Genomic DNA, 15,889 nt, shown 5'->3' with positions numbered 1-15,889 from the left:
GTCAGGAATCAGTTTCACTGGGGTGAAATCTAGGTGTTGCTAGAGGAGCACTCCCTCCCCAGGTTCTGTTGCTCTTTTAACTCTTTAGCTTCTGGTGGCAGTTAGCATTCCTTGGATCTGACCTCATCACTCCAAATGCCTCACACTCACATTGCTTTCTCTTCTACGTTCAACCTCCCTCTGCTTCAATCAAACTCCACTGGTGTTGTCCTCCAGCTGCCTGCAGAGGTCACTGTCCAGGACGGGCATCACACCATCCTGAACTCCCCCTAGCCTTCTTCAGGGCCACTTGATTAGTGGGCATAGGGGCATCTTCCCCCAACACCGGTGGGCCCGAGGGAGCCAGCGGCTGCACTGTCCAGTGTGGAGCAGCGGGGCCATGACCTTGGGCTGGGATCACAGAGAGGAGAGGGATTCTGGCGGGGCTCTGGCAGGGCTGCGAAGGCTTTCTGGGTTTTTTGGGTGGGTTCCAAGAGCTACAGAGGGGGGTGGGGGGAAGGCTGGACAAGACCCCTTAAATCCTTCTCTGAGTGGAGGCAGCCATTGCCCAGATTCCATCCCCACCCCCAAAATGGGCTTGAAAGAAAATGGCACACACAGAGGACTGGAGGAGGCGCCTGGATGTTTCAGACATAAAAATATCTAAACTTGTCCTGCAAGGAGGGCAGTGTTGGTGGCAGAGCACTCTAGCAATGAGGCCAGCAAACCTGCATCTTGCTGAGCCAGGGCTCCACTTCTTAAGCATGCGGGAGGATGGGGCATGTGGCCACCTGCCCCGAGGGCTCAGGCAGAACAGCTATTCCTCCCAGCCCCTAGAGGGGTTCCGCTGGGGCCCTGCGTGCAGCCACCTGGGTGCCTGCTGTGTCTCCTTGTCTGAGATTTGGCCCCAAATGCCATACATTTAGCGAGGCTGGTAGACTGGCCCTGCTCCACTCTGGTTTCTGCGTGGGTAATTTCGTTATTGGATGGGAAGCCCAAGACCAGCTTTGTGTAAAATAAGCCCCAGCCCATTCAATCTCATAAGCATTTGGAAACACCTGAATGGGGGGTTGTGGAAAATTCAGATTCCTGGGCACAGCATGCAGGTCCACGGGGACCAAATTATGAGAACTGTGCTGTAGAAACACGAAAAAATCCTGAGCTCAGTAGGACTCCAGGAGCCCTAGCCCTATCATCTCTGTAGATAGATCACTCGGTGAAGTGGGAAGAAAGGCTACCTTGTCAGAGAAGCCTACATCCCGCTTTCTGACCTCTAGGAGGCAGTGTCCTCTCGCAGGGTTTGCAAGAATCGCAGTTTGAGGGGTGCCTGGGTGGCTCAGTCCCTTAAGCATCAGACTTTGGCTCAGGCTATGATCTAACAGTTTGTGAGTTGGAGCCCTGAGTGGGGCTCTGTGCTAACAGCTCAGAGCCTGGATCCTGCTTTGGATTCTGTGTCTCCCGCTTTCTCTGCCTCTCCCCCACTCATGCTCTGTCTCTCTCTCAAAAATAAACAAACACTAAAAAAAAATTTTTTTTAAAGAATTGAAGTTTGAGCTCCTCCCACCCCTACCCTTTACTAGCTCTATGACCAAGGGCAAGTCACTTAACCTCTGCAAGCCTGAGTTTCCTGTTTTTGTGAGAACTGAAGAAGACGGCTTCTGAAGGTATCCTACAGTGTCTGCCACTTTGTAGGTGCCCAATAAATGGTAACATATTTTATCAATTTGCATTGTTCTCTTATTCAGTAAGCCCTCATTGAATGCATGGAAATACGGGGAAAGACCAAAGATGGAGAAGGAGCAGAGGATGCCATAGTTTTGATCTCATTCCTGGCCTTAAAATCTGTAGGTGTTGAGAGGCGCGCTGTCTCACCTGGCTGTCATTAATGGTCTATGATGGCTGTGGGTACTTTCAGGGGATGAGGGTACACAGAAAATACGTGATTTCCCATGGACCTATGTGGGAGAAAGCCTTTCCAGTACCAAAGAGGCTGCGTGGCTGGTTTTCTGCGTCATAAACTGCCTGAGTAGTTTCTCCACCAATACTTCTCAAACTTCTCCTTCCACAAAACGTGAGGAGCTACACCCAGCAATACCTTGCTGCCTGGAATGAGCCAGGCATGGTTTTCAACCAAATCACAGGGGGGGTGGAGGGAAGGGGAAATTAACAAAATTGTCTTATCTTTAAGTATTTCCTCATATGTATTTTCTAAAGCTTTGGTGGCTGTTACAGCTTGTTGGCTTGTAAGTGTGAGCAGAAGGCTAAGTAAGTGATCTGGGAGCAGATGAATATTAATGGCAAAATTCAGAAGCAGCTAACTGCAAAGTGTGACAGCTTGCTTTTCCCCTCCATGCTCTGGCTTGTGAGTTTTATATTGCAAACACATAATTTAGACCTATATCCTGCTAGTAAAGTACCTGCTAGTAAAGGTACTTCTCATTCATGTAATAAAATTAAATGTCTTATATTTCAAGGCGTTCTTTAGAGAGGTTACCATAACTTTCAGGCTCTGCCTCCTAAACCCATTTGAGAGCCTCAGCTCTAGAATTGACAGGTAGAGTCCTGCTAGAGGGATGCTATCATCCTTTCCTGACTTGTCTTTCTTCGGAAAAACACTCACTCTCTGAGCTTCAGTGTGAGCAGAGATAAATTAATAATAATAATTCTTACTTTCATGAAGATTAAAGACTATCAAAAGCTCTAACAGTACCTGGCCCATAAAAAGTGCTCAGGGAACATCCTGAACAGAGATAATCAAATGTCCGACTGACAGATATGGCTGTGGCAGTGCTTCTCACACTGCAATGCGTATAGAAACCATCCGGAAATTTTGTTAAGATACAGCTTCTGATTCTGTAGGTTTGAGCTGGAGCCTGAGAGTCTGCCTATCGAACAATCTCCCAAGTAAGTGATGCTGATGTTGCTTATTCAACCAAGCACGACTGTCTCGAAGGTAATAGTCTTAAAGCGTCTAGGGAAATGAGCGAAATTAGAGCAGGGAAGGTATCATTTAACAAGTGGCTTTAATGAAGTGAGGAGCAAAAATTTCACAAATGCTATTCAAGAAGGTAGCAGAGAGATTTTAAAAATCTTTTTTATTTATTTATTTAGAGAGAGAGAGAGAGAGAGAGAGAGAGAGAATGAATGAATCCCAAGCAGGTTCTGCACTGTCACACAGAGCCCAATGTGGAATGTGAGGTTCGAACTCACGAACCATGAGATCATGATCTGAGCTGAAACCAAGTATCAGATGCTTAGCCCACCAAGCCACCCAGGTGCCTTCAGAGAGTTTTCTTTTACATGACTAAATAAGATGAACAGAAGACCACAGAGTCGTATTGGGCAGTTTCACTAAGACACACTCAAAACCATCCCTCCCATTCAGAAAGTAGTACCTTCCTTACAGATCCCTCGGCATTCACGCTGTAGAGTCTGTGAACATGTTTTAAAGGTTTCAGGGAAGTGGAGAGTCAGAGTTATGAACTCAAATGTCAACAGGTACATAGGATGCTTGTCCTGTTTTCGAAGATGAAGCTGTTTTTCAGCTCAGTCCACGCTGTCATGACGAAAGCTCATTTCCAAAAGAAGCCCAAATTCTCTACTGTTATGTGAAATCTCTTTAGGTTTTTTTTCTGTTCTTTTAAAAAAAATTTTTTTTCTAACGTTTATTTGTTTTTGAGAGAGAGAGAGAGACAGAGTGAGAGTGGGGGAGGGGCAGAAAGAGAGGGAGACACAGAATCCAAATCAGGCTCCAGGTTTCAGCGCAGGTCTGACGCAGAGCTTGAACTCACAAACTGTGTGACCACTACCTGAGTGGAAGTCACATGCTCAACTAACTAAGCCATCCAGGCATCCCTAAATCTCTTTGGTTTAAATGTTGGCAACAACTTTTTAAAAATTTTACAATTAAAGCCCCCCAAATTATCCTGCTACAGGCTGCATTTGACCACAGCTCTCCAGCAATTTGCCCTCAAAACAGATCTTAGGAGATAGATAAGAAATGGAAGCTGGTAGAAGAGATTCAAGAAGGATGAGGCTGACAGCTGGACCGTATATCTTGGTGATATGGCCTGGGATTTCTGGTGCTACCAGTGCCTGTTTCTAGGTTGTTTGGGTGGGGAAAGAATTTTGCTTCAGATCCTGGTCCCCAAGCACCTCTTCTACTCAAGGTGGGCTCCACGGAAGCCATCCCACTTGTCTGACTTTTTTTTAATGTTTATTTATTTTTTGAGAGACAGAGTCAGAGCATGAGTAGGGGAGGGGTAGAAAGAGAGAGAGACACAGAATCCGAAAAAGGATCCAGGCTCTGAGCTGTAAGCACAGAGCCCGTCTAGGGGCTTGCACCCACCAACTGTGAGATCATAACTGGAGCCGAAGTCAGATGCTCAACCAACTGAGCCACCCAGGTGCCCCGCACTTATCTGCCTTTAGAGAAGGCCCTGCAGCAAAATGCCAGCTGACAGATCTCTCAGGCACCTGTTGTGTCTTTATAATCCCTTTCAAGAACCAAAATCACTAGCTCAGAACCTGGTGTGGTGGTCATGAGGCACGTACCAAGGCCCATCAACATGAGAAAAGAATGGAATCTGTCTGGGTGAGTCCTCTGTGCTAGTCTGTGGGTCTAGACCTGGCATCACTAACTGCTGGAAGAGAAATGTTACCATGCCAGCCCTGCATTGTCTGGCAGTGATCACTGTTTGCTTGGCAGTTTGGACAACTGGGGTCTGACACCACCAATTCTCAAATCTGTACCCTAGTATTAATTTCAGACACAGAGAAAAAGGGGCACAGTGTGTTATAAAATATTTGCCAAAAATTGCCAGCATGGATGAAACGTGGATGAAGAACACAGTGTGAAATATTTCCTTTGGAGACTCATACCTGAAACTTCTAATTGTGTCTTAATTGGTATCTTTCATTCAACAGACTAGTTCAGTTTCTTATGTGGTCTGAGGAAAGTGTGAAAGTATGTTCTTCAAGCAGGCAAAAGGATAAGTACAGAACTTTCAATGTATAATATTTACTTTTTAGATGTTTGAATAGCTTTGATCATTCGTGTAATGATTGCAATCTGCCAAGATTGGATTTATTTAGAATCTCTGGGAAAAGACTGGTGTCACAACTGTGGAGGGAGTGTTGTGAGGATCTTCACAGAAATCTGTTCACACTTTAACTGCCAGCAGATTTTTACTATAGATTACATAAAGTATCAATAACAACAATAAAATCTATTGGGCCATCCTACCTGACAGCTGCCTAGTTTATAGCTGAGTGTTGGTCAATAAAACGCTAGAATGACCTAAATACAGGTATATTCTTTGATGTGTAATTTCTATCTTGTATTTATTTCTAAGCACAAGAGAATGATACTAGAGCCACACATTTGAAGTATTAGTAAGAGCCTACTAATGGCATATTGGGCAGTATTTGTCACATCTGACTAACATTTACTGGCTGTGACAGACTGAGAGTGATGTGTGACTATGTGAGGTATGTGAGCTTTCTCCTTTTATACCTTTGTAGGAAACAAATCAGAATAGTTTGCAAATAATTTAACCAAAGGCTCTCATTTGCGAATAGTTCTTTTTTTGTGATAGAAGATTAGTGAGCAGAAAATGGATAGTGGAGTGTATATGTATCTCAAAGCTAAATGTGATCTCAAAAGAAAACAAAGCTGTTGATAATTAGCCTCAAATGAAATCCTATGGAATTTTATAGATAGGATCTAATTTTTTTTAAATTTTTTAATGTTTATTTTTGAGAGAAAGAGAGGGAGAGAGAGAGGCAGAGAGGGAGACAGAGAGAATCTGAAGCAGGCTCCAGGCTCTGAGCTGTCAGCACAGCACAGCTGACAGCTCAGAGCCTGACACGGGGCTCAAATTCACAAATGAGATCATGACCTGAGCTGAAGTTGGATACTCAACTGACTGAGCCACCCAGGCTGTTGGTAGCATCTCTAAGGTGATTTATGGCTTATTGCTGCATTTTGTATGTGGGAGAGTAAATTTAATGAGAAACATAATGATGAAATAGGGTGTAAGCCTTTTTTAAAAAATTGTTTTTTCTACTTGGTCTATATTCTTCTTTGCTTTAATGTGTATGTTAAAAGAAGTAGCCACAAAGAAAAAGTTTCAAACTCTAAATTCCAAGAGAAATTTCCAACATACTTACGCATGAATTGTTCTTCCCAGCCTCATTTCATTGTTGGAACATGGATAGTCTTTACCTTTTAAGTGCTCTCTCTCTCTCTCTCTCTCTCTGGCTTTTGTTTTTGTTTGTTTGTTTTTTTTTTTTTGAATACCACTTCTTTTGATCATACTCATTTCCAAAACACATCCTTCAGGATCTAAACATGTAGCACTTTGATGATAAGACAGGCCTCTGTATCATTTCAGATTTCAAAATAACAATCATGATCCATGCTGTTGAGGATCAGGTAGTTGAAAGAAGCAGTAAATGGTAAGATAAGCTGCACGTATGATTTTTTTTCCTTTATATTAGCATTTTAAAAGCTAACCACTACCCAAAAAGCCACTAAATAAGATGTCAAATAAACACAGAAGGTCTGCCAAATGCATCACCTTCCCTAAACCATCAGTTCTCAAAAGGGGAAAATTGTTTCCAGGCCTTTTTGTCAATTTGAGAGAGAGCTGTGAAATAAGTTTGCTTTTTAGGAATTTAATGCCAAATTCTATTCTAACCCTTCAAAGAAACCCTCCCAAGAGTTCTTAATTAAAATTGATTTCTTTGTCGTTAATGCCCTTTATACCATTAAAAAAAAAGATGTATTGTATTAGAGAAGAAAAATAGAGGGAAGCAATGAACCCAAAGTTGGTTCTTTGGAAAGATCAATAAAATTGACAAAACTTTACCTAGATTTACTGAGAAAAAAGGATACAAATAACTAAAATCAGAAATGAAGGGAAGTTGCTATCACCAGCTTTACAGAAAATAAAATGGATTAAAAGAAAATACTATAAACAATTGTAGGCCAAAAAATTAAATAGCCTAGATGAGATGGATGAATTCCTAGAAACACATAAATATCCAAACCTGACTCAGGAAAAATTAAAATCTGAACAAATTTATAACAAGAGATTGACCCACTAATCAAACCTCCCAACAAAGAAGTCTAGGGCCAGATGGCTTCACTGGTAAATTCTCCCAAACATTTTAAAAATTAACATTGGGGTGCCTGGGTGGCTCAGTTGGTTAAATGTCCTATTTTTGATTTTGGCTCAAATCATGATCTCATGGCCATGAGACTGAGCCTCACATCAGACTCTGCTGAGTGGGGAGCCTGTTTGAGATTCTATCTGTCCCTCTGCCCCTCTCCCCCTCTTGTATGTTGTGTGCTCTCTCCCAAAAAATAAAATTAAGAAAAAGAAGAATTAACACCAATATTACTCAAACATTTCAAAAAAATTGAAGAGGAGAGAGCACTTCCAAATTCATTCTATGAGACCAATACACCTTACTCTGAAACCAAGATCAGATAAAGACCACACAAGAAAACTGCAGGTGATAGCTCTTCTGAATAACGGTGTAAGAATCACCAATACAACTTTAGTAAACTGAATCCAAGAATACATTAAAAGAATTTTGCACCACGACCAAGTGGGATTTATGTCAAGAACACAAGACTGGGTCAACATAAGAAAATCAATCAATGTAACACATCACATTAGTAGAATAAAAGAGAAAGCACACCATCTCAATTGACACAGAAAACATGTTTGACAAACTCCAACACGTTTTCATGATAAAAATACTCAGAAAACTAGAAATTGAAGGAACTTCCTCAACATGATAAAGGGCATTTATGGGAAACCCACAGCTAACATCAAGTCACAGCTAACATTTCACTCAATGGTGAAAGATTACAAGCTTTCTCCCTAAAATGAGGAACGATCCAGTGGTGCCTCCTTTCACCACTAGTATTTGTTGCCATACTGGAGGCTCTAGCCAGTGCAATTCGAGGAAACAAATGAATAAAAAATATCCAAATTGGAAAAGAAGAAGTAAAACTATCTCTATCCACAGATGACACAGTACTATATACAGATAATCCCAAAGGGCCAAAAAACAAAACAAAATATAACAACAACAAAAACCCAGTAGAGCTACTAAATGAATTCAGCAAAGTTGCAGGGGACAGGATTAATACACAAAAATCGGTCTTGTTTCTTAGACACCAGCAATGTACTATCCAAAAAGGAAATTAAGAAAACAATTGCATTTATAAAACATCTACAGAATAAAGCCCCTAGGGATAAATTTAACCAAGGATATGAAAGACTTGTACACTGAGCACTATGAACCACTGTTAAGTGTACTTAAGAAGACCTGAATAGATGGGAAAACATCCACTTTCACAGACTGGAAGACTTGATATTGTTCAGATATCATACTACCCAAAGAAATCTACACAGTCAATGAAATACCTATTGAAATCCCAACAGCCTTTTATGCAAATGGAAAAGATGATATTCAAATTCCTCTGGACTTGCAAGGGGCCTTGAATAGCCAAGACAATATTGAAAAAGAAGGATAAAGTTAGAGTACTCATATTTCCTAATTTCAAAATTTCAACAAAGCCACAGTAATCAAAACAGTGTGGTACTGGACTAAGGACAGACATGTAATTAATGGAATAGAATTGAGAAGCCATAAGTAAACGGATACATTTATGGGCAAGTGATTTTTGACAAGGGTGCCAAGGTCATTTAATGGGGAAAGAGCAGTCTTTTCAACAAATGGTTCTGGGAAAGCTGGATATCCACAAGCAAAAAATGAAGTTGGACCCTTACCTCACCCATATATAAAAATTAACTAAAAATGAATCCATAAACTATGTGTAAGAGCAAAAACTGTAAAACACTTGTAAGTAAGCATAAAGTTATATCTTTATGACCTTTGCTTTGGCAACGGATTGGTAGATATGACACCAAAAACATGAGCAACAAAGCCAAAAATAGATAAATTGGATTTTATCAAAATTAAAAACTTTGTCCATCAAGGGACACTGTAAAAAAAAAGTAAAAAGATAACTCATAGAATGAGAGAAATTACTTGTAAATCATATACTATCTGGTAAGGGTCTAGTATCCAGAAGATATTAAGAATCCTTCCAACTCAAGGGGTGCCTGGGTGGCTCAGTCGGTTAAGCATCCGACTTCAGCTCAATTCATGATCTCACAGTTTGTGAGTTTGAGCCCCATGTCAGGCCCTGTGCTGATAGCTCAGAGCCTGGAGCCTATTTCGGAGTCCATGTCTCCCTCACTTTCTGCCCCTCCCCCACTAGTACGTTCTCTCTCTCTCTCTCTCTCTCTCTCTCTCTCTCTCTCTCTAAAATAAAGAAACTAAAAGAAGAAGAAGAAGAAGAATCATCCTTCTAACTCAATAACAAAAAGACCAATGATCCAATTAAAAAATGGTAAGGGACTTGAGTAGACATTTCTCCAAAGCAGATATAGATATGAAAACAAGCATATGAAAAGCCTCTTGATATAATTAGTTGTTAGAGAACTACAGTTAAAAACCATAATGAGATGCCATTTCACACCTACTAAGATGGTTATAAAGGAAAATAAGTATTAGAGAGGATACAGAAAAATTGGAACCCTTACACATTGTGGGTGGCAATGTAAAATGATCCAACTTGCTTTGGAAAACAGCTTGTCATTTCCTCAAAAAGTTAAAAATGGAATTACCACATAGCCCAGAAATCCCAACTTCTTTATAAACCTCAAATAATTGAAACCATATGTTCAAACATTTGCATGTTCGTAGTAGCACTATTTACAATAGCCCAAAGGTGGAAACAACCGAAATATCCATCAGCAGATGAATGGATAAACCAGTTGTGGTATATGCGTCCAATGGAATACTAATCAGCTGTATAAAGGACTGAAGTACCGATACACTCTACAGCCCAGATGAACCTTGAGAACATATGCTAAGTGAACGAAGCCATGTGCAAAAGGTAACATATTGTATGATTTCATTGCTATGAAATACCCAGCACAGGTAAATCCATAGAGACGGAAAGCAGACTGGGGGTTGCCAGGGGCCAGGGTGAGGGAACAACGTGGAGTAACCATTTAACAGGCATGAAGATTTCTTCTGGAGTGATGACAACGTTTTGGAACTAGATGGAGGTGGCGGTTGCCTAACACTGTGAATGTGCTAGAAGCCACTGGGCTTTACACACTAAAATAATTGATACATAAAATCAAGCATACCAGAGGGGAGGTGGAGGATGGAAGGATGGGGGAAACAGGTGGAGGTGATTAAGATTTCACTTATGATAGGCACTGAGTAATGATGTATAGAATTGCTGAATCACTATATTGTATACCTGAAACTAATATAACACTGTATGTTAACTATACAGGAATTTAAAAAATTTAATAAAAAATAAAGTATTTTAACTTAGTTCCCTGCCACTGCAAGGTTTAAAAAATTTTTTTTACATTTATTTATTATTGAGAGACAGAGAGAGACAGAGCATGAACGAGGGAGAGTCATAGAGAGAAGGAGACACAGAATCTGAAGCAGGCTCCAGGCTCTGAGGTGTCAGCACAGAGCCCGACGTGGGGCCTGAACCCACGAACTGGGAGATCATGACCTGAGCCAAAGTCAGATGCTCAACTGACTCAGCCACCCCAATAAAAGTATTTTAAAGGGCAAAAAATAAGATAGTTAATATAAAATTAATAATGTGAATTTCACCTCAAATAAAAAATCTTTTATAATATCCATGCAATAAAATGCACTCAATTTAAGTGGATATGTCCATGACTGTTTATGGAACACAGCCATATAATTACCACCTCAATCAAGATACAGAATATTTCCATCACCTAAAAAGTTCCCCTTGTGCCCCTTTCCAGTCACATCACCACTTGGCATGCCAGCCAGTGACTTCTAGCCTGTTTTCTCACACCATAGATTAGTATCCCTATTTTAGAACCTCTTGCAAAAACTGTGTCTTTACTCTTTTGGGGCCAGCATTTTTTGTGCAGTATATTTTTGAGATTTGCCTCTTTTTTAGTGTATCAGTAACTCATTCTTTTTTAATACTGAGTAGATTCCATTGTACAACTAACCCACAAATTTTTATCCAATCATCCATTGACAGACATTTGGGTTGTTTCCAAATTTTTGAAATTATGAATAAAAGCTCCTATAAATATTTTTGTACAGCTCTTTGTGTGGGCATGTTTTCATTAGTCTTGGGCAAATATCTGCCAGTGGAATTTCTGGGTCATGAGGTAAATGTGTATTTAATTTTATTTAAAAAAAAAACAGCCAAAGTACAGCCGACCCTCTTCCTAAGTGCTTGAAATACCTCATACTCCCATCAGCTATGCATGAGAATCAGTTACTCCATATCCTCACCAAAACTTGGTATGGTCATCTTTTAAATTTGAGACCTTCTATAAGGCAAGTTACTTCTACTTACAAGGTATGGCCTTCTGGGATCTCTACTGAATGTTCCTCATATTTAACAAAGTCTCCCTGCCTTGCCTCAAAAGAACTCAAATGTCTTCTATTCCTGGGTGAGCTCCAGTAGTGTTGCTTTCCCCAGTAGTTATTCTCTGCCTGGCTTCAAAGAACTTTGCCCTAACTTTGGACTAATGCTCAGCCAACGACTGAAGGTGACCCATATGCAGATTTACGGAGACCTTTCTCTAGATTGCTCCCTCTTCTCGTAAATCTGAACTATGATCGCTGTTCCTCACTCCCATGTTATTTTATTTGTGTCTCTTTAACAGGCTTAACTGTTGCCTATTCTTCATTAAATTTAATTTATAATTCAATTTATGTAGATTCTTTATATCTATATCACTCACTGGGCTTAGCAGAATTTTGCACATAGCAGAAGCTTAGATAATATTTCTGCAGTTATACTCAACTTGTTAAAGTTGTGTGAATTGAAAGCAAAATGTGCAGAGCCTTTTTGAAGCACCATATCACCCCGGCTGCATACCTCTCTCACCCTGGGCCCGGAGCAGGCAAAGTCCTCACACTGAGGGCTCCCGTAGCATTCTGTCTAGCTCTTGTCTACCTTCCCAACTAGGCTGCAAGTTCTGTGGAGGCAAGACTTCATTCTGAAATTAAAATTGTACTTTCTCAGAAGATAGCACCATCAACCACCTGTGCTTTAATAGTGGAATTTCAAGTGCACTTGCTTGCTGCCAGCATCTCTTCAGCAGAGAATAGGAAGAGTTGTATGAATGAGGTATAACTGATTTGACATCTCCTATAGGTCTGTGTGTTCAGTTCCCTGGAACACTGAAGTGCCTTTATAGGACTGGTTTCCATTGTCTGTTTCTCATTTGCTACTCTACTATGAGTTAAGAATCTTGGATTTCAAGTTCATAAGCTAGTACTCTTATTTCATAATATTCTTACATATTTTTTAAATACTTAAATACTGTATCATTACTCCAATGTTTCTATTGGGCCTGCTATTGAACAAATGTTCTATTTGAGTTATATATTTTGAATGCTCTAGAGAAACATCATTCTAAAACATCTTGAAATATGACAGCAAAGCTGTTGATATATTGCCCTGACTGCCTTTTTCTTGACTACAATGTACCAACCTTTTTTATATATTAAAAATAAATGACAATAAAGCATATGTACTTTATCTCTTCACTATTCTATTCTGAATTCCTTTTGAATATGTTCTTTGATGGAGAGCAACATTTGAATCATCTTTGGTCAGATAGTGCATTATGCTATTCTTTCTGGTGGACAAGGGAGTACTTTTCAGAAGAGTCTGAGAAGTATAGTTCTGCAGACTGCCCATCTTATTTATAATTAGAAGTCAGTCACCAACTGTAATCTCTACAAGTGAGAGCTGCTTCTAGGGAAGCTGTAAAATGTCTAGATATACATGTCTAGCTAAGTCATCTGTTTAGAAAATATTGTAGAAAAGTACAGAATACAGTCAATCATCAGATGCATCAGAATCTAAACCATAAGGCGGTGCATTTTGAAAACGGATTCATATCCCATGCACCAGCCCTCACTGGTGGAACAACTCAGCATTGAGGTTCATGGGCTCAGATCCGTGTGCTGGGAACGTTAACTCTTAGGTAGGTAGTTTCTGTCCTACTGGAAGGTTCGCTGGCAGCCACGACACTGAGGGTGATGCCCAGTTCTACCACTAGCTTGTGACTGTCATCATTTAACTTGACTTATAGACACAAAAACTGAGGTTCTGAGAGGTTAAGTAACTGTCTGGTTGCCCCCAGGGGACAAGTCATGGTTTTATGTCTTTTGGATCTCAGAGCCCAAGCTTTTTTTTTTTCCTTCTTTTTACCATTTCACATAAGAGTCAAATACATCTTCACATTAATTTCCCTATCTATACTAGCACACATGGACAATTTGTTTAAAAGTGATCTTATTTTGTAAAAAAGGCGCTGGCATAAAATCTAACCACTGATAGAAATTTTGAAGCTGTGGTCTTATTTATGTTGTAGTGACATGTCTAGCCTCACTAATTACCTAACTTAATATATTCCCCCATTTTGAGGCCACGAAAACACAGCATGTACGTAAGACATGCATATGACTTTCCCTACAAATGGTCAAAGAAAAGGCAGAGAGAAGAGGTAGGTTAATTTTTTAGCATTGCCCCTGGGTTTACTTTAGAACTTAAATGTATTTGCTGCTTGTCATAAAAAAGATAAGTTAGGGAACAGTTGTAGAGCCTTGACCAGGAGTGAATGACATGGTTCATTGCTGTATACCATCAGTTTTGTTTGTAACTGGTACTAAGTTGGCTCATTAAGTTTTCTCCTCTGTTTGTCAACTGTCACTTTGCAGCCATCTCTGCATGGCCTACAGAAAATGGAAAAGTGGATGAAACACTTTCTCTGGGCTTTCAGATATGCTGGATAGGTGGGGACCTGGCAAAATTCATAGGTTGCTACCTGACTAACCAACTGCCTATTGAGATAAACCTTTCTCATGATTTATCTCCAAAAGAGGGAAGGTTCTGTGTTATATGTACATGGAGGACTTCATGTGCAGGGTTGACAGATATAGCAAATAAAAATTCAGGATACCCAGTTAAATGTGATTTTCAAATAAACAATGATTACATTTTTAGTATGAACATGCCTTAAATATTGCATGAATAGCCTGCATTTTACCCAGCAACTCCCTTAATATTGCAACTTATGTAGAGTGAAAAAGAGGCTAGTCTGTTTTCAGATATTCTTTCTTTTTTTAAATCCATATCCAGTTTTAATTTCTTGTCTTCATCCGGCTTTAATATTTTCTTGCCTCAAGGTAGCTGAACATGATATGTTGCCGTTAGGGGATATCTTATTCTTTTCTATATGAAGGCCGAAGAATGATCCACAGATGCTGACAGATACTCCACAATGAGAGTAATCATTAAAAATACAGTCAGTGGCCACAGGCAAACATCTCTGTGACAGCATTCAAATGGAAAAAAAAAATTAAAGTGGAAGATTTGTAAGCTTTAAAATTTTGTGTTAATGTATTTAAATATGGAAATGACTTTGTCATCCTACACCACATTATAATGGTGGATAATGGTGGCTCTGGATTTTATATTCATAGATGCCCATCCTTATTTACTGCTCCAGATTTTCACATGAATATGGATATCAGCGTGCTCCCACAATTCATGTATTACAAGTTAAAGAATCAGAAGAAAAATGTAAGGTTGGTAATCATTCATTGTAATACTTCCATTTGTAATTGACATTTTCTCATTTAAAAACCAATGGAACATCTTAGAGTTATTTTCAATGAGGTAAGGCATACTTTGATAAGACATAATGTTTCTCTTACTCATCCCAATGAGTCCTTGGAGAATTTTTGGTTGTGGCACATTTAGATTCCATGTTATTACTTTTTATTTCAGTTGGTCTGTGTGAAAAGTGAACAGAAATGATAACTCAGAAAATTTTGGTTCCCCTAGATGAGGGAGATATTGGTAAGACGAGTCAAATATTCTTAGAGATTTCTGTAGGTAATAAGCAGTACCGCTTTTTCTCTCCTGGATACTCTAAAAACACTTCCTCCCCCAAATAATAACTGCAAATGGTTCCAATGTGTACTGATTTGTCAGTACTGTTGCGGCTCATTTAATCTTCACACCACTCCACAGGGGAGGTACTATTTTTATCTTCGAGGCCCTCAGCATGTATTTATTGAATAACTATCATTATTTTGAATTCTGCTGTTTACCATTTGTTTAATCAGTGTGCTTCTCCATTTGTTTACTTAGAACCAGCACAAAGGTGAAATTCGGTTTTAGCTCTGTATCAGTGAAAGTGGCCCCGTGTCTCCCCTTGGAACTAATGAGACACATTTCCTACTGCCCCCTGGTGGCTAAAACTGTGAGAAGGGTGAGGACAGCGCACAAGTCTACACAGTCGGCTCTGGGCACTGTTGTGAGGAAGGCATGGGGACACGTGTCCCTTTTATACATGCTCTTTTCTGTCTTTATTCCTCATAGTGACCTCAATTGCACAGATGAGAAAACTGAGGCAGTCATGAACTGGACCAAGGTCATTAGATTTCTGAATCAATGTTAGTGATGTCAGGAACTTATCTGACCAATTCACAGTGTAAATGGTGTCATTTGAATAATAACCTTCAGGAGAAAAGGATCTCTCTGCTCAATGTTGAGTCCCAGGCACCCAGCAGGTGTTCGGTGAATAGTTGTGGCATAGAATGATTTATAAAATATGTGGATATCCTGAGGAGGGGCCAAGATGGCAGAACAGCCTGGAAGTTCCTTTTGTGTCTTGCAGGCATGAAATGCACCTAGATCAACACTAAACCATCCTGCACACCTAGAAAACTGATTTGAGGATTACCACAACAATCTGCACAACCTGAACCACAG

The 15,889-nt window shown here is 40.0% G+C and overlaps 1 protein-coding gene across 1 annotated transcript; it reads left to right on the top strand.

Annotated features, from left to right (window-relative positions):
• Nucleotides 1-13,585: 13,585 nt before the first annotated feature.
• SLC66A1L (solute carrier family 66 member 1 like) lies at nt 13,586-15,883 on the top strand. The gene is made up of 4 exons (XM_029938755.1): nt 13,586-13,613; nt 13,828-13,959; nt 14,604-14,697; nt 15,795-15,883. Exons 1-4 carry the CDS (start codon nt 13,586-13,588, stop codon nt 15,820-15,822), a joined length of 282 nt encoding a protein of 93 aa, XP_029794615.1. The 3' UTR covers nt 15,823-15,883.
• The last annotated feature ends 6 nt before the right edge of the window (nt 15,884-15,889 follow it).

Source organism: Suricata suricatta, chromosome 5 (genome assembly GCF_006229205.1).
Source record: "Suricata suricatta isolate VVHF042 chromosome 5, meerkat_22Aug2017_6uvM2_HiC, whole genome shotgun sequence".
NCBI classification, from domain to species: Eukaryota; Metazoa; Chordata; class Mammalia; order Carnivora; family Herpestidae; genus Suricata; species Suricata suricatta.
The sequence above is the reverse complement of the archived record's forward strand: the minus strand, read 5'-3'. Positions and strand labels throughout refer to the sequence as shown.

What these genes read in the sequence shown, in the direction of transcription:
- SLC66A1L (XM_029938755.1), top strand. Translation starts at nt 13,586, where the DNA reads ATGGTCAAAGAAAAGGCAGAGAGAAGAG. An exon ending in AGAAAAGGCAGAGAGAAGAG is followed by an intron (nt 13,614 to 13,827) that starts GTAGGTTAATTT and finishes GTCACTTTGCAG; the next exon opens with CCATCTCTGCATGGCCTACA. An exon ending in TAACCAACTGCCTATTGAGA is followed by an intron (nt 13,960 to 14,603) that starts TAAACCTTTCTC and finishes GATGCCCATCCT; the next exon opens with TATTTACTGCTCCAGATTTT.